Source organism: Bos indicus x Bos taurus, chromosome 3, assembly GCF_003369695.1.
Source record: "Bos indicus x Bos taurus breed Angus x Brahman F1 hybrid chromosome 3, Bos_hybrid_MaternalHap_v2.0, whole genome shotgun sequence".
Lineage (NCBI taxonomy): Eukaryota > Metazoa > Chordata > Mammalia > Artiodactyla > Bovidae > Bos > Bos indicus x Bos taurus.
In genome coordinates this window covers 49,794,382-49,817,386 of record NC_040078.1, presented here as the reverse complement: position 1 = coordinate 49,817,386, position 23,005 = coordinate 49,794,382, and the positions used below count along the sequence as shown (strand labels likewise).

The window sequence follows — 23,005 nt, the reverse complement described above, 5'->3', positions numbered from 1 at the left end:
AAGCCTGGAAATGGACAAATGTCACCAATCATGGCTCTCCTCCACTCCCAGCTTGTTATTAAATATTTACCAGCACATCACTGTCTCCATCTGCCCACTTCTTTCCCGGAAGACTCTTGAAGATGTTCACATGGAAGCTAACACTTGACTTTTAATTCTCCATGTCTTCAAATATATTTAGTAGATTGATTTAAAAACAAAAACAAAAAACTTTGTAATCTTGAATGCTTCAAATCCATTTCAGTGGTAACTCTAGGCCAAAAGCTTAAGAGAACAAAAGCTTAAGAGTTCTTTGTGTAACTCAACACTCCAACTCAGCTGTAATGTGTAAACCTCCTTGCTTTCCACACTCACTACTGTGCCCTTACCTCAGGCCCTTATCTCTCTTGGAGCCTATAGCTGGACCTCCTATCTGGTTTCCCTGCCTCTAGCCTCCCCGCTAGCCACCCTCCATATCTCTGCCCAGTCAATCTTTTGGAATCCCTGCCTCCCATCAGAGGCTCTGCATGGCTCCATACTTCAATTTCCTGACCCTGTCTCTTAGCCTCCTCTCCTCCCACTGCCTTCAGGCCCTTTATTCTCCAGGGAACCTCAGTGATTAAACTGGACAAGACTGGGCTTTGCTCCTGTGCGGTTCTTTCCCCGTAGAAGGCCCTCCTCCACCCCATCTCCTCTGAAACCCAGTCTCTGTGGCATTTCATCCATGACACCATCTGTCCCTAGTCCCTACTGCCTGGGCAGAGGTGACCCAGGCGCTTTGGACCTCTTAGAACACTTTGCTTGAGGCTCTCCGGTGTCCCTCACAGCTGTGACTCCTCTAATGTGGGCAGGCCACATTACCTGCTGCATCACTGCCACTCAAAATGTAATCCTGGCAGCACTTGGCTGGGCTGTTAGCAAAGTAAATTCTCAGTGCCCATTCCAGGCCTAAATGAATCTGAATTCTGGGCTGGGTGGGGGAGGGAGCCCTCGAGATGGTTCCGAGGGAAATGGTCTACTCTCCCTCATTCCCATGGGCCCTTTCTACGCGATGCCCTTTATCCGGCTGCCCCTCATGGTATCTTTTTATTGTCAATACTTTCCCCTGCTCATTCAGATCCTAGCAGTCTTACCCACTAGAAGGATCTTCTCAGCAAGGGTCTAGGTGACAGTTGCATCCACCCCACATTACACTCCTTTTCTGTATTTCACAGGCTCTGAACGCTCCCTATGTCCCCAGCCTCTACTGAGATGTGGAGCCTGCAAGTTCCATTCTGCGTTCAGCTGGGTCCACTGTTCTTGCCCCCTGCATAGGTGTGAATTACAGCCTGTCTTCTCAAAACACGGGCTGCAAAGGCCATCTTCTAGGTCAGGCAATTCTATTATCAGGTAAGCTTTGTGTGCAGCTACTCTGGCCAGCCAAAGGCAGTCAGGGCTTCACAGCTAAAGCCACTTTCACTGAGAAAAGGCCTCATTATCCCACCCCTAACCCCAACGAGGGAGCTCTCTCCCTGCCCAGAATCAGGTGTGGCTACCGCAAGCCCCAGATCCTGGAGAACTAGGAGCCTTTTTTGTTGTTTTTATGTGGATACAATTTTAAAGTTTAGTACAAAGAAATTCCAGGACTTCCCTGGTGGTCCAGTGGTTAAGAATCTGCCTGCTGATGCAGGGGACATGGGTTCGATCCTTAGTCTGGGAGGATCCCACATGCTGAGGGGCAACTAAACCCAGGCACCACGACTACTGAAGCACTAGCGCCCTAGAGCCTGTGCCCTGAAACAAGAGGAGCCACTGCAATGAGAAGCCCGAGCACCTCCATGAAGAGTAGCTCTCGCTCTCCAGGACTAGAGGAAGGCCCATGCAGCAACAAAGACCCAGCACAGCCAAAGAAACAAAATTCCATATACCTTTTACCCAGATTCACTTCACATTTTGCTCATTTCTTTTATCGTTACTGTTTTTTCTTAACTATTTAAAAGCAAGTTCAAAACATTGTGTTTTTACCCTTAAATATTTCTAAGAAAAAGGATATTCAATGTCAAATGACCTTGACATTTTTCAAGGTCACTGGCCAGTTATTTGGGGCTTCCCAGGTGACTCAGTGGTAAGAATCCATCTGCCAATGCAGGAGATGCAGGAGAAGTGTGTTCCATCCCTAGGTCAGGAAGATTCCCCTGGAGGAGGAAATGGCAACCCACTCCAGTATTCTTGTCTGGAAAATTCATAGACAGAGGAGCCTGAAGGGCTGCACTCCATGGGGTCACAAAGAGTTGATATATGAGCACCAGTTACTCTGTAGTCTGTCCCTGAATTTAAGTACCTGGTGTTTCATGTTTACATTTAGATAAGCTTCGGGGGTAGGAAAATCACAGGACATGACGTTGTATCCTCAGTGTATTTTCCGGGGTCCATGATGGGGGTCTGTCCCAGTAGCGATGGTAGCTTTGAGCTCCATAGAGGCGTAGTCAGCCTGTGTGAAGGCTGCCCTCTGCTGGTCATTTTTAACATTGCCGCTGCCTGCTTCGGCGGATATAATTGACAAGGGACCAGAAACCTTGAAGTGCAGACCTTGACCCCTTATTGGTTGTGAGACCTTGGGAAAGTTATTCAGCCTTATTAAACCTCGATTTTCTCATCTATAAAAAGAAGGTGACAGTTTCTGCCCTGCTTCTTTTACAGGGCGGTTGAATGTGAAAGGGTCCTACAAATGTGGTCATGCCGTGTTTTAAACTGTCTGTAACCAATTGCTATGACTTTTGCACAAACCCATCCCGGAGGTCCGAGTGCCAAAGCTGCCCTTCATGACTCGCGTCCACAGCCTGCAAAGCCCCTAGTGGATCCTACCTCTGTGGCTGCTGCGACAGAGCTGCTGCCTTACCTGAGGCTTCCACGAACAACAGGTATCCATGAGTCGTGCTGTGAAGGAACACAGGGAGGTCTGGCCCTCTGTGTTTCTGCCCTGGTGGTCCATCTGGGGTCCCCACTGGCCTGTGCACCAGCCGTTACCCCCACACCCGCTGGGGTTGCTGCCACACTGCTGCTCCCAGGCTGGTGGGACTGAGCCCTCCCCTTCAGCTGGCATCCTCTCACCCCCACCAAACCAGGAACACCTGTGTTTTCAGCACATTTAGGTGTAGGGGCTAAAGCCAGAATTATGCAAACTCTGTTCTTACCCAGACCTTAACTCTCCACATTTTCTTTGCATCCTTCTGAGATGTTTCGGTGCCCCCATACACATTTCTTCCTACCTACCTACCTTCTTTCCTCCTTTCAGTAAGTATTGAGCACCAACTATATGCCAGGCTCTGCCTTGGTCCTACATGGAGAGCAGGATGCATGCTTGCCTCACAGAGCTTATGGTTTTTTGAGTGATGGAAACAAGCAGAGCAGCAATTATATCCTAAATGAGATTCCTGTGCCTTCCCAGGCAGGCTTTTCCCATCCCACGTGACTCATCCACTCTTAGTGCCCCTCACATGGCCCAGAGCCTCCTCTTTATGGCTTTATAGTTTTGAGTGCTCTCCCAGAACACCAGGGAGATTCATTTTGTAGGCCCAAAGGAGAAGCTCAGAGCAGAAGAATCATGAGAAATAAATAGATCAAGGAGAGGAAAGAAATATTTCTCAGCATGAAATTAACTAGCTGCTTCTTTTCTTACTGGGATTTACTCTTGGAGCAGAGACATCTGTAAGTAGTGAACTGGAGCCATTCTCTGGAGCATCCGTGGGGTCCTCATGTTTGGGGAAGCTTGGGATTCTTGAGAATTGATGACTCAGCAAATGGAGTTCTGTGCTGGCTCAGAGAAAGGAGCATCACACAAACAGGGGCTCAGTACATACTGATGTACAAGTGCACTTGACTTTGTAAAGCTAGTGCCCAGATTAGTCTGTGAGGTCGGTGGGCAGCCCTGGCCTGGAGTGACCAACAAGACTGCCCAGCTTCCCTTCATCTACAAGACTGGAGAAGTCACTCCTCACCACGTGAAAGATATCATTGGCTGACTCATCTGCCTCACAGGCTTCTTTTGAATGGAAAATGAAATAAAACATGGGAAGAGCCATGCACCATTTGTGCAGAGAAGCCCTGTACACCAACAGATATATGGGAAACATGTTCGGCCAGAAACATGAATAAGGAGTCACTTCAGAATGTAATTTTACAGTGGTTTATTAGGGAGCTTGTCTCCAGCTGGTTAGGCTTCCCAGGTGGATCAGTGGTCAAAAAAAAAATATTCTGCCTGCCAATGCAAAAGATGCGGTTTCGACCCCTGGGTCAGGAATATCCCCTGGAGTAGGAAATGGCAACCCACTCCAGTATTCTTGCCTGGAAAAATGCATGGACAAAGGAGCCTGGAGGGCTACAGTCCATGGGGTTGCCAAGAGTCAAACATGACTGAGCATGCATGTACGCACTCCACCTGGATAGCAGCGGGTTAGAACAGAGTGCAGATTAAGCCGCAAGATCGGGGTCTGAGCTGGGTTTACAATGGTCTGATTCACACCTGCCCTGCGTCTTCATTTATGTGTGCATTCCAGACACAAAGGATGCTAGGGAAGAATGTGAATGGAGCATTCACAAATTCATCACAGCTTCTCAAAGAACAAGTGGGTGAAAAATTAGGTCAGCCTGCTCTGCAAAGGGCTGAATGCGCTTTGGAAAAGTTTACTAGAAAATTCCATGAGGGTGAAGACTATGAGGTCTTGTTCACCACTTTACACACAGAACCTAGTGCCACACCTGGCACTGAGTAGGCACATTAAAACATGAGCTGCAGTGGAGGCTCACCGTGACCTGGTTTATTGTTGTAGCAAATTGACAGAAGGGTAGCTCATGTTTTCTCATGACCTTATCCCCAAGCAATACTTTTGAAATGAAGCTGCAATTTCTAGCTTTGCTTTAATTGGTGAATAGTTAATAAAATACTTTAGAAATTAAAACTCTATTTAAAAATCAAGCAATTGATGGTAATATTGAAGGCATTTAAGCTGTTGCCCACTGAGTTCTTGATTGACGAAGTCAAAACCACCATTGTAGCTAAGGCTGAAATATTAAGGACTGCAACTCCAAAAATGAAGACAGAACAAAACAAAATCCCTAAACTATCTTAGCTATCATTATTAAAACAGGTACTAACTTGTATTTTGCTGAAGTCCTAAAACTGCCTTCAGGGGCAGGCAAGCAAACACTGCATAAAGGGGAAAAAAAGCTGCGGCAGCACAGAAGCAGCAGCTATAATAATAGAACTAGTTTGTCTGTCCTGAGCCTAGGAAGGCAATACCTTCCTGTATTGTTCCATAACATTCACTTCCCAGCCATCTGTTTCCCTGGTCCCTCTACATCCTGTTAAACCAACACTATCCTGGGAACAGGAATTCCTGTTACATAAAGAGACTTTATGATATCTTTCCAGCTTCCTGTCCTGTTTCTGCAGGAGTTTTATTTAGCCTTATATACAAGTATGTACTTGCATATGTGATGGAAGGAATGAGTGCCAGGGCGTCAAAGCAGGGGTCAGTCACACACGGGAAGGCCAGTGTGGAATATGGTCTGGGCTTGCTTTCTGGTTCTTGGGGCTGAGAACCAAGCCTTCTTAGTGGATCTAGTCCATGGCTTTTGAAAGTTACCCCTTACTGAGCACAGTGCTCAGTGCGTTACGTATGTTATTTCTCATTAGATTAACTTCACAGTACCTAATGAAATGTTTTTGTTGTTGTCATTGCTTTTTTATTAGAGTGCAGGAAACAAGGCTCAAGAAATGTTGCATGGCTTGGTCTTTCACGTGACTCAGAAGAGGCAAAAGTGAAATCTGAAATTCTGCTGACTCTAAAGCCTGTGCCCTCAACCATTAGGTTTTGTAGCGTTTCCACTCCTTCTGTTTTGCTTCCCTGTCTGGGCTCCTTCCTAGTTCAAGATGGACAGTCATCCATAAGTTCCATGTCACATCTGTCATCCTGCGTTCAAAGCCCTCCGCAGTATGACTCTATTCTGCCCTTACTACTCCCATGCTCAGGTTTTCTTCTGCAGCTGACCAGGTCTGTTTATCTCGCAAGTCCCAACCCAGCACCTCTGCAGCACTCCACATCACAGCACTTTCTGCTCAAGGAGTTCTCCTCGTCCCAGCCTCCTCCTGCTTCCTCACCCGCCTTATTCACATCCCCAGCCCTCTCGCTCTGCCAGGGCCAGGGAAGACTTGTTCCCTCCATGAGGCTTCTCCATCCACCCAGGCCTCAGAGATGCCCACTTCCTTTAGGGTGAAGAACTTGTTTTTGGGCTGCTGATCTGTCCGTTAACCACATGCTACTTTACGATACTCTTAATATTACCGACTTCACTATTAATTTTTCATGTGCTACTGCTTTGTCTCCACAATTAAGATTATAAGCTCCTTGAGTGCCAAGTGTCTCCTTTAAACTTTGTGATATTTCTCTTAACCCCTCGTGCAGTGCTTTGCACACTGAAGGGGTTCAGTAGGTATCTGTTGCTTTCTATATGATTATATTCATACCAGGTTAATACCAGCACTCTCAGCACAAATGTCAAAGAGCTAAGTTAATCTTCAGTGCTTACCACCTCCCACTCAGGGCTTTCTTCTTCCTACCTATGAGCTGAATACTTTCTACCCTTTCCACACAATATCCCCAGCTCAGGCCTAGTCATGCTATACTTGGGCTAATAGTCTGTTGTTGTAGTTGTGTGTCTCCAGAGCCAAGTTTCCTGGATTTATATCCTATTTCTGCTACTTTATAGCTGTGATCTGAGCAAGCTACTTAACTACTTGGGGCCCCATTCATCTATAAAATGAGGATAATAGTACTATCATTCATCAACTATTTATTGAGGGCCTACTGTATGCTAAGCATTGTTCTAGGTGCTGAGCATGAAACAAATTCTCACCATCAGGAAGCTAACATTCTAGTGAAGAGACACAGACAAGTAATCGAAGTAAACATAGCGTGTCAGAAAGTGATACGGGCTGTGGAAGGGAGTAAAATGCAGTGCTGTGAGGCGCTGGTTTTAAATGACATGGTGACCCTGAAAACAGATCCGCAGGACACTGTAGTGATGAAATGAACAGACGAAAGGAAAGACTTAGCATTTGGCACACAGTAAGTACTGAACAATTGTTGTTGTTCAGCTGCTAAGTCTTGTCTGACGTTTTGTGACCCCATGAAATGCAGCACGCCTGGCTTCCCTGTTATTATACTATCTCCCAGAGTTTGCTCAGACTCATGTCCAATGAGTTGACTCTTAGCATCAGGTGGCCAAAGTATTGGAGCTTTAGCATCAGTCCTTCCAATGAATATTCAGGGTTGATTTCCTTTAGGATCGACTGGTTTGATCTCCTTACTGTCCAAGGGACTCTCAAGAGTCTTCTCCAGCACCACAATTCAGAAGCATCAATTCTTCAGCGCTCGGACTTCTTTAAGGTCCGACTCTCACATCCATACATGACTACTGGAAAAACCATAGCTTTCAACTGGAATGTAAACTAGACTCCAAAAGGCAGAGATTCTGGCTTGTTCACTCTGTTTTTAGTAGATGGTGAACACTGTTTGTTGAATGAACAAATGAACCCTGGGCCTCACCCCAGGCCCCTCCCAGGCAGCCTGGCCAACTCTGCCCCTTGCCTCCTTCCTACAGACACCTGGCCTGCCCTCCCGTTTCCCGCCCTGCTGAATGTTTAGGACTCCCAAAGAACAAGACAGTAGGGACAGAAATGACTTCCTTCCACCTTTGCCCTCAGAACTCCTAGTGCTGGTCCGTAAAGTGACATGTGGCAGCTGTGCTCAAAGGTCGGGGTCAGAAGCAGGGCGCCCCATGGCTGGCTGTGGGCAGGGCCTGACTGCCTCAACAAAGGGGCCCGTCTTTTCCTCCAATCCATCAGATCCATCCCAGAGGGTTGGGCTGGGCTGGCCTCTCAGATGACTCTGGGTGTAGAGACACACTGACCGTGCAGCTTTCCCTCCCGTCGGGGCTCCCTCGCTCTGGCCCAGGCACTTAGAGACACCATGCCCCTCCTCTTTGTGTTCCTGCATCCGCCTGGCGGCCTCCTCCTCCTTTCTTTGTGGCCCTCTCTCCCTCTGGCTCCCTTTGCTGGCTTTATTCCTCCCAGGCTTCCTGTCACACTAAGCTCTTTGTCCTCTCTCCCCATTCCTCAGATGACATTCTTTCGTGCCCTCTTTAAGTCCAGAGCTGCCTGGCAGGGCCTCTCCTCCTCCTCATTCCTTCTGTCTCATCAAAAAAGGCACTTAATCTGATTGAAAGTTTCCTTCTGGGCCCTGGGTTCTGCATGCCCCGGTGGCCTGAGGGGCAGCCTTCTCCCCGGGAGGGCTCTGCCGTCCTGAGGAAGGGTCTGTGAGAGACAGAGCTTTGTCAGGCTTGGCTGCAAGCGGCACGCCTGGCTTTTGTTCCAGGCCATCCCCTTCCTCAGCTCTCAGGCCGTCCATCAAAGCTCAGAAGCACAGACCGAGAATCCTCAGCGGGTCAGTCAGCTCTGGGGTGAATTCCCTGGGTGACATTAAGTGGACAACATTCTCTCAACACCCAGGGTCAAGTTAGGGAGCCAGTACACAGGAAACCCCACTCAATAACACCAGAGAAAATCACTGAGTGACACACCTATGTCCCCAAGTCAACCTCAGAGCCAGTCTCATTTCCAGGGCTGTAGCTGGTGACTGCCCTGGGCATACATCAGCTTGCAGAGCACCCATCCGGGGCAGCCCGGCCCCGGTCTTCAGAACTCAGCCTGCCCCACCCTCCACCCAGGTCTATCTGGAGCCTGTGGGAGGGACTGGTGACATCTTCCAGGCTGGGACTTCACATGGTGGGGGAGCCTGGCAGATACAGACCCTGCCAGGGGCTGAGTTTGTGCCATTCAGGGACAGGGAGTCTCCGCTTCCCCCTACAGTCTTGTGGACTCTGGAGAGCCTGCACGTTCAGAGTGAGGGGGGACTCCAGCAACCATCTGGTCAGTTCCTAGTTTTACAGACACTGACACCAGACAAATTGAGTGCCTCACCCTAAGTCAGTGGCAGGAGGAAGCTAGATCTCAGGGCTCCTGATTCTATGTCCAGTCCTCTTGTAAGAACACCTAAGGGAAGAAAGGAGGAAGAGAGAGAAGGAAAGTAGGAGAGGAGTGGGGAGGAAACTCGATTAGGGCTGTCTCATGGGAACTGAAGCAAAACACAGGTCTCCACAGTGAAGGGCAACTCAAAGTTGTGTGCCTTGTAACATACTCATAAACCTGAGTTCAGGTGCCACGCTGAAAGGCAGAGTGAGAACCCAGTGTCTGCCTTTCTCAGCTGAAGGCTCAGCCTTTAGGAGGAAAGTTCCAATCCAAGATGTCACTGGGACCACAAATCCTTCTCCTTTCAGCTAACCAGTAGCTAGGAGCTGGGATCTGGAATGAAGCAGCCCAAAGTTTGGCTGAGCCCTTGCACTTGCGTAATCTCCCTATACCTTTTCTTTCTTTCTAGCAATAAAACTCCCGGGTTTTAGCTGGCACATGACTGGCTGGAATAAAGATTACATTCCCCAGCTCCTGGTGGCTAAGAGTAGCCTCTGTGACTAGGTTCTGATCAGTGGCCGAGGGATGAGGTGCAGCCTCAAGAAGTCAATTACAAGCAGTGGTTCTCTAGCTGGATAGATTTTGCTTCCCTGGGGACACTGGGCAATGTCAGGGGACATTTTTTCTGTCACACTTGAGAAGAAGGAAGTTACACTGGCATCTGGTGGTAGATGCCAGGGATGCTGCTAAGCAGGACAGGCCCTATGACAATCTGACCCCAAATGCCAATAGTACCAAGACTGAGAAACCCTGCCTTAAGGGAGACAGTGCTCATTTTGCTTCTCTCTCCAAATTACTGACTGGAGTGTGGATGTAAAGGCTGGAATCTAAGCTGCCACCTCTGTCCATGAGGTGGAAGCTACGTGTTGAGGATGATGAAGTAACAAGATTGAAGAAATCTGGATCCTTGATCATCCCGAAATTGCTGTACCTGCTAAGGATGCCTCACTTCCACACTTTGTTACTTAATACAGAATGAAGTTTAACTCCATTGTTTTGGGCTTTCCATCACTTCCAGCTGAACTTCACTGATAAACATTCCTTCCTCCTGCTCCGTTTCCACTCCCCTCAACTTCAGTGCGCCTCTGTACACTCACCCCTCGCCCCTGGTCTCCCCCTGCCTTGCACTCCTTTGTTGCTCCCAGCTTTCACCTCCCGGTTGACTCCAGAGCTATATTCACCCATCCTCTACCTCGCTCTACTTTGACTTCGGATACTGGCTCTAAGATCCATCTTTTTGCAGCTCGGAGTCTATCAAGTCCTGCTCCTTCCAGATTCCCAGTCAATCCAGCCAGTCCTATGAGCAAGCGCATATCATTTGGGTTCTAAACACTCCTCTGTAACCTAGTTTGCAACATGGTACCACGTTCTTCCAGACTGGGTGCTATCTCTAATGACCAGTACAGTGTGGGTGCCACCAGCAGAGTGGAGGCCTGACCAATGGGAATGGTCCCCTCACTTGGGGCACTACCCTTTGGTATGGTGGTCAGATACCCATAGTTATATTACATCTGAAGAATGCATCCATCTATTCATCTATGCATCCGTACATCAGTTCATTCGACACTTGCATGAGTTGTGTTTAAGGCTGTAGCACAGAATCTGCTATGACGATACCCTGGAGATCTTTCTATTTATCATTATTGTTTACCACAGGCTAAAAAATGCCAAATCATTGGCCACCAAGGAGGATCAGCCAGAGAAGCAGACAGAAAGGACTGGCCCCTCTCTATTTCTTGATGCTTCCCCATTGCTAGTGTTTAAAAACTTGGTATTAATTAGCCATTTCCTTTCAAATGGGAATTCGTTTGTATAATGGTGGGGTCACATTTATACAGCCATATTGTCAGGGATCCAAAAGTAAACCCTTTGTATTCAAGGGCAGATATTCCAGGAAAAGGAGGGAAATTTCGGCCAGCATATTTGATAATGCTTGAGCCTGACATGTTGAAGATATAACAAAATGTATAGAGTGCATTCTTTCAAGGGGAAAGTGGACAAGGACCAGAGAATAGTAAAACAAGGAGCATCCCAGTCAATCTCCATGTTCATCAGATGAACTGGGATAAATTCTGAGTCTAGTACCAAATTTCTGAGTCATAACTGTCTGGATCCCTGATCAGATGTAAGGCCTGATGTGAGGAGAGAAGCTTCCGACTTAAAGTAATTTGGAGTGAGAACAAAAGTGAATCACCTCAAGAATCTTCCTTCTCAGAATATTTGGGGATTTTGGTTGCCATATCAAGAGGAGGAAGGAGGGAAATTGGTTGCCATATCAAGAGGAGGAAGAAACTAACATTAAAGATGCGGCGTGGGGCTTCCCTGGCGGCTCACCCTTCCCCTCCCACACTACTGGAGCTGATCCATGTGACCAATAGAACACAGAAGTGATGGTGTGGGACTTCTGTGGCTAGGTCACAAAGGCATGTGGCTTCCACCTCTCTCTTAGATCACTCAGTCTGGGGGAGGCAGCCCTGTTGAGAGAGGGCTGAGGCAAGGAACTAAGCCCTCCTGCCAACAGGCCTGTGAGTGAGTGGAGTCATCTTGGGAGCAGACCCTCTGGCCCCATTCAAACCTTCAGGTACTCACAGCCCCAAGCAACCTCGAGAGAGACCCTCAGTGTAAGCCACTCAGCTAAATGGCTCCCTGACCCACAGAAACTGAGATAATTTTATTGTTTTGAGTTGCTAAGGTCTGAAATAAGTGGTTAATGCAGCCCTAGATAACTGCTGAGCTTCCCTGGTGGCTCAGGGGTAAAGAATTTGCCTGCCAATGCAGGAGACTCGGGTTCAATCCCTGAGTCGGAAAGATGCCCCTAGAGGAGGAAATGGCAGCCCACTTCATCACTCCTGTCTGGGGAATCCCATGAGGACTGAGGAGCCTGGAGGGCTACAGTCCATGGGGTTGCAACACAACTTAGCAACTAAGCCAACAAAGGTAACTATTACTCCGTTACTGTTAGTCAGTGTGTGTCCGCAGCTCAGTTATCTGCACGACAATCCTGTGAAATAGAAATAACTTTCTTAAAAAAACAAAACAAAAAAGAAATAACTTTCTCCACTTCAGAGGTGTGAAAATGGGTTCAGAGAGCCTAAGTAATTTCCCAAGGTCATACATCTGCCCTCAAATCCTTCTAAACCATGTGCTGCCCCACACAGTCATGCCTCTCTGAGACTTTCTCCTCCTCCTCTGATTGACTTACAAAGATGAGCCTAATTGCTCTGACAGTGGTCTCAGGTTTAAGGCTGAAATTATATGATTGTTATGTATGATTGTTTTCAAACTACCTGCGAAAATCGTATTCTTACAGACTTTGTGAAGCAGCTTCAAGGACTTGGCAGAGATGAGGTGAAGCAAACAGCATTCTAAAGTAATGGCAAAGAAACAACTAAAAAAATGGACAGTGTTTCTAGTTGAAATCAGAAAGCTGATGACAAATAAGACCTCTGCTGGGACAAAGGATTGTTGGTATCATTTGTGGAGCTATGACATGTATACACCATGGGAAAATAGCTGAAGCCATCAAAGCGTGGACACCGCTGGCTGGAGGATCTTATCAGTCACCTTGGCAGCCCAGGTGTGGTCACCACCTACCTGTGTCCTGAGTCTATCTCAGAAGGAGGAAGACAGCCAGGAGTGATTCTTCTGCCAGTTCTGGAATGGACTTGACCTAGGTTCTGTTGGACATAACTAGCAATTGAACTTTTCTTCCCCAGTTCCCCACACAGTGGGAAGTAAAAGGGCATAGTTTTCTCTGAGGTCATTTTTTGAGTCAATAAGTCAGATTGATTCAGAGCTTTTCGATGGAATTTTGAGATCTGCTTATTAAGGACTTAACGCTGATAACAGAAGCCAAGTAGATTAATAGGAGTTCGCTACCTAAGCCCAAGCCAGTGCTTCTCAAACTTTAATGCAAATGAATCACCTGGGACATCTATTGAAATACAGATTTGGCTTCAACAGGGCTAGGGTAGGGCTCCCAGGTGAAGCTGATGCTCCTGGGCCATGGTCAGCAATTTAGCAAGAAGAGCAGAAAGCAATCATTCTCAAACTTGGGTGCTTATGAGAATCACCTGGGAAGTTAAAAAGCTATAGATGCCAGGGTCCTACGCCCAGAAAGTCTGCTTTAATTGGTCTTGTGCATCCTGGGCATTAGGATTCTAGTGTGTGGCAGAATTTGAAATGGCAACCCACTCCAGTATTCTTGCCTGGAGAATCCCATGGACGGAGGAGCCTGGTAAGCTACAGTCCACAGGATCACAAAGAGTTGGACACAACTGAGCGACTTTACCTCACTTCTAACAAGCCCATTTCCAGTTGTTTGCTGGTTCCCTCCTGATCCTTTTCCTGGGAGAAGCAGCTACAGTTCAGGGTAACTGGTAGCCGGGGGCAGGTGCCTGATCCATCTTGCTGCTCTCTCTGTGGCTCCCCTTCTCATCCGGGGATAGGGGCAATGACTGAGTCAAAAGGATGGAGCACATTCATGTATTCACAGAGAACTCAGTGTAGTGCCTGGCACAATGCATTATGACTTCATGATTACTCTCAATTGCTAGAGACTTAAGATTAGTTAAGTTTTAATAGATGGTTATCCTTTGTGGGCCAGGAGTGGAGAAATGCCTTTGTTCAATAACTTGGAAGAAAGAGAAGTGGATCTGAAGGGGATGGGATTCAACACCCACTCCCACAAACTGTGAGACTGAAGGCAGAATTAGGACACTGAAGATCAAGTTCTACTCCCAAGATCATTCAGGCAACATTTCCTGTGCTAAGCAAGCCTTGGGGAGAACTGCCTAAATCAGAAAGCAAGGATGTTTAACTTTCTAGAGCTTCTGGTTTAAAAAGAAGACAAGCTAAGGAATTCCGTGGTGGTCCACTGGTTAGGGCTTCAAGCTTTCACTGCTGTGGGCCCAGGTTTGATCTCTGGTCGGGCAACTAAGATCCCACAAGCTGTGCGACATGGGTGATCTAGCGACAAGAAAGTGTGGTTCCTTCCCCTCAAGATGCTGACAGTCTCAGAGAGGATATAGAAATAAGATAGAAAACTATACGACTCCCACCTCCAACCTAGAAGAGGAGCCCATCCCTACCAGCAGACTTGTCTGAAGAAGGTGGTCTGGGACAGTTTGTGGAGGAGGTAACCCTGGCTCGTCAATTTCAGGCCCTATAGCCTTGCCTTCAAAGGGCTTCAGGATCTTTGTCTCCTGACAAGTCAAACTTACTTCCGGTATCCATCCATGCTCTCCTGTCTGACTTTGCTCAAGATTGCAGAGTACATGGGAGCAAGGAAAGCACTTGTGTTCCTCACCACAGCGTCCCCAGAGACCAGCGCCCTGGCATTTAGCTGTGCTCAGTGCTTAAGTGAATAAGTGTGGTTTTTGCCAGCTCAAAGCCTGAGCGGCTTTGAAGACCCAGGTCAGGCTTGGCCTTTGTCTAGCTATCCCAACAGCAGGGAGTGACTACCACCTACAGGAAGGTCCTACATTCTTCCTGAGCTCTTCCAGGCTTGGAAGCCTTGTTGGCAGCCACGAGGTCTGGAATCACACGCTGGTGCTGCCTGCCTCAGACACGGTATACCTGCTTCTGCCTTAGTTTCTCTTTGTGACTAGACTCCTCTGAACACCAGCCTACTGGTCCGAGACTGTCAACCAGTTCTTTCCAAAACCTTCCCTTTGGGGGCTGGGTCATGTTCCATTTATCCTCAGCTGTGATTCTTGTCCTTCTGTGAATGGGCTGATGGCACAGAACCATGGAACTGGCCCAAACCTGATTTGGTCATCAGTGCCTTGAACCTCGGTGACCTTTTCCACCAGTACCTGCTGCAGCCAAGTTAGCTGGACCCGTTCACTGCTCAGCCACTGCCATTTCCCCAGCCCTGACCTATCTTCTTCCTCCTTCCTCCCTAGTCTGTTTGCTAACCCTTGCCTGGAGTTCCTTGCAGGCAAGTCGGCCCTAGGTTAGGTAGCCCTTTCCAAATGCAGCTTCCTCCCTGCTTTGCCCTTTCAGGATGTAATATCAGTCTCTCCCCTTGAAGCTCCTGACCACTGCATCTGTCTCACTCGGACACTGTTTTATCTTGCATCACAATTGTGTACCTTTCATCATATCTCCTAGGCAGTAAGCCAGGTGCACGTCTTTTTCCTTTGTATGTCAACCACACTCAACCATTGCTTGTTGAAGAGATGAAGTCATAAGACAACACTAAGCACAAATCAAATGGGATGTAATTTTCTGTGACCCTTGGGCTCCATTCCATTCAGCCTGTGTATCACCTCCTAAATTAACCATTCTAAAACACAGCCATTCTCATGCCAAAAGAAACGGCCTACTGCGTGAAATCCACGTTTCTCATCCTGAACCAAGCTTGCCCCCAGCCCCCTTGCCACATCTGGCCTCTATTCTACTTGCCCAGCATCCTGACGCTGCAAACCCTCACCCCAGCTGGACATTCATAAGGACTCTTTTGAGTCTCTTTTCTATGTTAATATCTAAATTTCTTCATCCTGGCGCTTTTTCTTTTCCTTCTCCTATTCCACCTTGCCACCTACTGTATTAAATAGCTTGCTTAATGGTGAGCACTAAGCTTATTAGGATGAAAAAAGCAATCATTTAAATGTTGTGAGCAGATTTTGTCTTCATAAATCCTTCAGGGATGCATTGTTTTTCTCTTGCTTTGGGAAACCATGTGGTTGCATTCAGGAAGATAAGAATCCATATAAGGTTCTTGGGGGAGAATAATGAGGAAACCACGGAGCTGAAGGTAGATGTTTTAGTTGGAGAAGCTGAGCCTTCTGTTTGGTACATCATGCAGAAGCTGAGCGTTCTGTTTGGTACATCATGTAAATATGATGTCAACAGCTGAGTAGGAGTCCAGTAGGGAGGTTGAGAATGTTTCTTGAGTTGCAACAAATTTAGCTGACCCTGTATCTGAGGTGGTTTGTTCCTGCAGAATGTATGAGATTTCTTTATTGAGAGCTGCTTGCTAATAATAACAGCACATAGTTGCTACACACTTACTGTGTGCCAGGACAGAGAGAAACCCTTTCAAGGATTAACTCCCATAATCCTCACAACAACTTTAGGAGTTTTCAGAGGTGGAGGAGAAGGCTCAGAAAAGTTAGAGCTGATGTCTTACAAATTAGAGGCAGAACCAAGATGTGAACACCAGGAGTCTGACTTCACAGCCTATGTTCCTAACCGCCACTCCCGGAGTGTTTGATTTTTTAAAAAATCTCTTCCTTTACATTTTTCCTTTTACAAAAGATAATTAGTATAGAGTATATGCTTTTTATTTGGGAATGCAAACTCAAAAACAGTTTACTGGTAGGGATACCCAATCACATTTTGCCACTTTTTCATATGCCATCTTGCATTAGTTTGCTCCTTGTTTCATAGTCACAGGTATTTCTCCCAAGGAATCTGAAGTGTCCTTAAAGGTAGGGATTGTGTCTTAAACTTCTATTCTAGCTCCCACAGTAGGCCCAACTGCATCCTCCCTAAATACTCCTTGAATTGAATTACACTGGTATTCCAATGACCTTCTCCCTCTGGAGCAAAGCAAAGCTAGTGAAAATAAATAGAAATACAGTGGATTTCTAGAGATTCTGGGGAAGGCTGAAGCTGCTTCTAAGCACTGCAAATATAACTCAGTAACTTAAAAATAATCCTTCTATACAAACATGAGAAGTGTTACTAGAGACTCCCAGAGGGGTATAATGATCTGAACTTAAAAATAAGACACCAAGATGAAGTAGGGTTTTGCTGCCCAGGGAACTCAAATTGCAGCTGGGTGAAGGTCAGCCGGCTCGCAGGTGGTTATATAGTCTGTGCTTTGGCTCCCTCTGTTGGCAGAAAAGAAGAGGTTTGTCTGTTTTTACCTGTAGGAATTCTTGGTGCAAGTTGTGTGACGGTTCTTAACTGCATGTACTATTGCCTGAGATTCAGCTCTTAGATTTAGTAAAGGGGATGAGAAAACCTACTGGATCTTTCTCCTCAGATGGAAACTAAATACAGATTTTCATTCCTTTTATATGCTAACATTGCTGCCTCTAAAACCAGACTCACTACAAACCACTTATTGTCAGAGAACATACACAGCACTTGTTCTGCCATGGCTTTCCCAGGCATCTAATTGTAAGATGTAAAAAAGTATATCTTGATTGCTCACAGAGTTGGTCACACAAGCCCTGGTTTTCCCACACTGTCTGGTAACCTTGTGTCTTGGTAATGTTTTCCATGACAAAGACAAGAGGTTTTGATCTCAACTATGGCACCCTACTCCAGTACTCTTGCCGGGAAAATCCCATGGACGGAGGAGCCTGGTAGGCTGCAGTCCATGGGGTCGCTAAGAGTCGGACACGACTGAGCGACTTCACTTTCTCTTTTCACTTTCATGCATTGGAGAAGGAAATGGCAACCCACTCCAGTGTTCTTGCCTGGAGAATCCCAGGGACGGGGAAGCCTGGTGGGCTGCCGTCTATGGGGTCACACAGAGGTTGGACACAACTGAAGTGACTTAGCATAGCATAGCATAGCATAGCATACTGAAAGCAATCAAATATCTAAAAATTATTTGCTTGATTTATCAAGTGGAATTAAGGACAAACACGTCTTTCCTTAACATGTGATTTCTTTTTCTATTCCCCCTTCCCAGACCTTTCACATATGAGTCTGAAGTTGTTAATCATGTCAATGATTCATCATTTGTGATTTGGCTCCAATGCTCCCAGAATTCCTCTGTATGGTATTCCAAGGAAACATTAAGCCATTGCAATTCCAAGGACTAGTGAAGACTCTAAGATGCCACTAATGCCTGGCACATTTCCAAGTTCAAAAAAGATTAAACAAAAACACTCTGAAGTCATTTGCTATTTTAAGAGTTAATTTTGTATATGTCAGAATTTCTCCTTCCTGCATATGAGGATATTTATTTTATTAATCTTAAAGGGGGCATAATGATGTTTTACATAAAGTGCTTACTGTCAAGAAACTTTATGTATTGTGGTAAAATGAAACATACAGGCCTGGCATCAGTCTGGGCTCTGGCATTGTTTGGAGAGGCAATGAACACAGGCCCTTAGCATCCCTGCACGTTCTTGCTGAGTGTGCTAAGAATGTAAGACCCTGCTCACTTGGGTCATTCTTCCAGGCTGTGTTTGCAGTGAGCAGCCTTGAAGGATTAGGGAAGGTCTGTGAGACAAAGAGCCGGCTTGCTTACTGCTTGCTATAAAATGGTAGGTTCCCCAAGATCAGCATTCCTCTTATGTAATGCAACCCATTTTGTGTGCAATCATCCATCTGAGCCCACCTGCTTCTTTCCTGTGAGAATTGGGGTTCAGAGAACTGATACAATCATGTTAACACTCTGGCTACGGTCATAGTCTTTCATCTCTGACCCAGGAGTCCTACGTGTTCTGTCAACATCCATGAAACTGGAAAGATGTCCTAACTGGCAAGTAGGGTAAAACAGACGATTCTTCAAAGTTCTTGTCACACTCCATCGGGGCCTCCCTACACAAGTCATTTAGCTGCAGTTTCCCTTCCTTATAAAGAGGATGATAGTATCTGGCTCATAACATTGTAGTGGTTGGGTTCAGTTCAGTTGCTCAGTCGTGTCCGACTCTTTGAGACCCCATGGACTGCAGCACGCCAGGCTTCCGTGTCCATCACCAACTCCTGGAGCCTGCTCAAACTCATGTCCATCAAGTCGGTGATGCCATCCAACCATCTCATCTTCTGTCGTCCTCTTCTCCTCCTGCCTTCAATCTTTCCCAGCATCGGGGTCTTTTCCAAGGAGTCAGTTCTTTGCATCAGGTGGCCAAAGTATTGGAGCTTCAGTTTCAGCATCAGTTCTTCCAATGAATATTCAGGACTGATTTCCTTTAAGATTGACTGGTTTGATCTCCTTGCAGTGCAAGGGACTCTCAAGAGTCTTTTCCAACACCACAAGTCAAAGGCATCAATTTTTCCATGCTCAGCATTATTTATGGTGCAACTCACATCCATACATGATTATTGGAAAAACCATAGCTTTGACTTGATGGACCTTTGTGGCAAAGTAATGTCCCTGCTTTTTACTATGCTGTCTAGGTTGGTCATAGCTTTTCTTCCAAGAAGAAAAGCTTCTAATTTCATCTTCTACTTTCATGGCTGCAGTCACCATCTGCACTGATTTTGGAGCCTAAGAAAATAAAGTCTGTCACTGTTTCCATTGTTTCCCCATCTATTTGCCATGAAGTGATGGGACTGGATGCCATGATCTTAGTTTTTTGAATGTTGAGTTTTAAGCCAGGTTTTCACTCTCCTCTTTCACTTTCATTAAGAGATTCTTTAGCTCCTCTTCACTTTCTGCTATAAGGGTGGTATCATCTGCCTATCTGAGGTCATTGATAATTCTCCCGGCAATCTTGATCCCAGCTTGTGTTTACTCCAGCCCGAAATTTCGCATGACGTACTCAGCATACAAGTTAAATAAGCAGGGTGACAATATACAGCCGTGACTACTCCTTTCCCGATTTGAAACCAGTTTGTTCCAGGTCCGGTTCTATCTGTTGCTTCTTGACCTGCATACAGATTTCTCAGGAGACAGGTAAGGTGGTCTGGTATTCCCAGCTCTTAAAGAATTTTCCACAGTTTGTTGTGATCTACACAAAGACTTTGGGGTAATCAAAGTGGAGTGAAGTTAAATAAAATGTACTGATCCCTACTCTACTCGACCCTTTCTGGGTGCTTCCTCCCTCTTTAGCACTGGGATAGGGTGCGGAAGGCACGATGTAGCTGGGCAGAGTGGAACGGAGTGGACCACAGGGTAGGCTGCAAACGAGCCTGAAGAGATGGCACAGTAGCAGCCCCGCAATTTCTAAGTAGGCGGGCTCGGAAAACCGCAAGCTGATTGGAGCGGGGACCAAGGATTTTGTATGCAAAGGCGTTTGCGGGGCAACCACGCGGTTTTTACTTGGCTCGTCTATTTCAAGTGGCTTTCGGGTCGTACTGATAGGAATTACAGGGAGCACTGAAACCCCAGGTTCCCTCAGACAAACCCTTGTATTAGTGGCGACCGCGCCCTTTCGAGCAGCGGGAGCTAACCCAGCCTGTGGCTGCGCCGCCTCCCGGAAACCCCGCGGCTGCTCTCGGGCGCGCGCCCCCCGACCGCTCGTGACCGCTCACGCATGCTCCCCGCGCTCCCACGCGCGCAGGCCCTTCGCCGCCGCCGCCCACGCAGCCGCGTGCTCTGGCCGCGCGGACTCGGCAGCTGCGCTGCGCCCACCAAGCCAGCTGCCGGCGCTGGGACGAGCTCTCGGAGGATGCTGCAGCGTGGGGCGCGTCGCCCCCCTCAGTCCACCAGAGCCCGGATACCTTAGAAATTCGGCTCTGGGTCTGTGGGGAGCGAAATGCAACCCAAACTCCATTTTGCCGAACCCCGCGCAAATAAACACACACAAGCATTCACACAGACGTCGCCGCGACCCGCGCCCGCCGCGGCGGATTCCGGCCGCGTGCGGCCAGGAAAGAGCTCGGGACCCGGGAGGGGTCGCTGCTCGGGACCAGCCGCTAAACGGTGCGACGTAAGTGCCCGGCGTTACCGGCCCGGCTTAAAGGCGCAACTGCCGGCTGGAGGCCTGCAACTCCGGGGCGGGGCCAGACCGGGCGGAACCGGCCGCGGGAGAGCGGGCAGGCGGGGGAGATCGGAAAGGAGAATAGCGGGGGAGGAGGAGCGCGGGCGTGATTTGTCCTTATCGGCCAGGTACGGCGGCGCCCAGGGCGGGCCGGAGACCGGGCTGCGGCTGCGCTCAGACTCAACCAGCCCGCGCCCGGCGCCCTCGCAACATCCCTTCTCTTGCAAGGCTAAGCCGACTTTATTAAAAGGCGGTCGCCGAATGAGGACGGGCGCCAGCTAGCGATGTTTGGAAGCGCCCTGGCCTCAGTGATACAGACCAACAGTTAATGGGGGCGGTGGGAAGGGCGCGGGGCCGTCGCCTCTGGCTTAACAGAGCAGATGCGCGGAAACTCCAACAGGTGGCTCCGTGGCGCAATGGATAGCGCATTGGACTTCTAGAGGTTGAAGGCATTCAAAGGTTCCGGGTTCGAGTCCCGGCGGAGTCGGAGGTTTTTTCCAACCCCCTGTTTTATTTTCTACACCAGTCATTTCTCTCCTTTTCTTAAAGGGTGTACACTCGCCTCGCATTCTCTGCCCGCTCTCCCCACTGCCTTCGGCTTTCTGCAGCTCTTTTTCTTCTAGTCGCTCTCACCTCTATAGTCTATCCCTCCCCTTACTTCCCTGGCTCGGTGGCTCTGGGCCAGGGCCCTGCCGACTCCGGAGCCTGATCCGGGAACTGGGGAAAGCAGCCCGGGCGGCATAGAGGCAAGGTCTCGCGGTTTCAGCCTAAGCAGAACGCGGGGGAGGCCCCGTCTCGGTTGTTCGGGAGAGCTGGCTCCAGACCCCTTCGCCAGGGGCGCGATTGTGGCTGCTAGGGAGGGAGGGGCGAGCGAAGGACAGGGAAACGCGCCCACACGGTGAGCAGTCTTCCAGCCCAGAAGGCTCCCAGCCCAGTGGGATCCTGTCACAAATGCAGATTTCTGGGCGTCACTCCCGTGGGGCCCAGGAATCTGACTTTCGAATAAGAACGCCTGCTCCTCTCCTCCATGATTCAGGTGCAAAGAGACCCAAGGTCCACTCTGCCTGTCAGCTCCTTTAGGCAAGGCTATCTTTTACCTCTTCTAACAGATTCTTTACCGACTGAGCTACCAGCGAAGCCTTTCTGACAATTCATATCTTTGCATGAGATTAGGGTTCTACCTCGATGAATGCGAATAAATCAGTGAGTGGATGAAATTTTAACAATGCTGAAACAAACAATTCATGCAAAAAATACAAAATCCCAAATTGTCCAGAAAAGTACAGGGAAAAGTAAACATCTTTGTTCTTCCTATTTCCCAGCCCTTCTTCAACTCTATAAGCCATCAGTGAAAATGGTTTTTTGGAAATATTTTCAGATTTATTTTATGTCAGCATTGCTGCATCTACCCTCTTTATGTTTGTTGATGTTATTGATGTAGGTGGTTTCGCTATGCTTGCTAACTCACTTATTAATGCAACAGAACTGCCTTGTTCCATTGTACCTAAGTATCATAATGATTTAATAGTCCCCAATAGTTGGCCATATCAGTGTTATGTATTTTCCTAGTGTTTCAGTGAACATCCTTATTACTGTACACAAGTGCAAATTTATCTGTAGGATAGATTCTTAGGAAATTGAATTGCTGGGTCAAAGGCTTGTTTGTGTGTTCTTTGATAGATATTACCAAATTGCTTTCATAGAGATTGTATCCATTTTACTGTCTCTAACAGTGATAAAATGGCATTTCAAATATGCTTAGAAGAGGATGAATGTTCATTGTCAGGGATTCTGAGACAAAATTCCCACTTCAGTCCTTTTACAGAGGTATATTTCAGATGAAAATACAAATAATATGACCATCAAAAGCACTAAAATAAGATGTGATGAAGTTATTTAATAACTTAAGCAGTATAACTTTAAACCTAGAAGCCACTAAAAAATCAATAAATCCAAAAATATGGATTTCTGTAAGACAAAAAACAAAATACCATAAACAAAAATCAAAAGACAAACTGGAAAAGAACAGTTATAATACATATCACAAAAAAGGGCTGGTTTCCTTAGTGTGTAAAGAACTCCTTCAAACCAATAAGAAAATGACCAGTGATGGAATAGAAAAATGACCAAACCCACCACACACACAGTAAGTATCTAGAAAATATATTTGGGTTTGTTTTCTTTTAAATAGACATTATATGTTGGCTTTAACTTCTTTTTTTAAAGTTAAATCTGATAGTTTTATAGACAAACAAGATTCCTGTGTTATTTATTAGTTGAACTAAAGTACTCACCTACCTTTCTTATTTAAGAAAATGTTAATTGAAATACAGTTGATTTACAA

At 47.1% G+C, this 23,005-nt stretch overlaps 1 protein-coding gene and 1 non-coding gene across 2 annotated transcripts; both read left to right on the top strand.

Annotated features, from left to right (window-relative positions):
- The first annotated feature begins 20,350 nt into the window (after nt 1–20,350).
- LOC113890491 (translation initiation factor IF-2-like) lies at nt 20,351–23,005 on the top strand. Its single transcript, XM_027538355.1, has one exon. It carries the CDS (start codon nt 20,437–20,439, stop codon nt 20,941–20,943), a length of 507 nt encoding a protein of 168 aa, XP_027394156.1. The 5' UTR covers nt 20,351–20,436; the 3' UTR covers nt 20,944–23,005.
- TRNAR-UCU lies at nt 21,064–21,148 on the top strand. Its single transcript is given in 2 exon segments — nt 21,064–21,100; nt 21,113–21,148. It is a non-coding gene; the product is annotated as a tRNA-Arg (tRNA).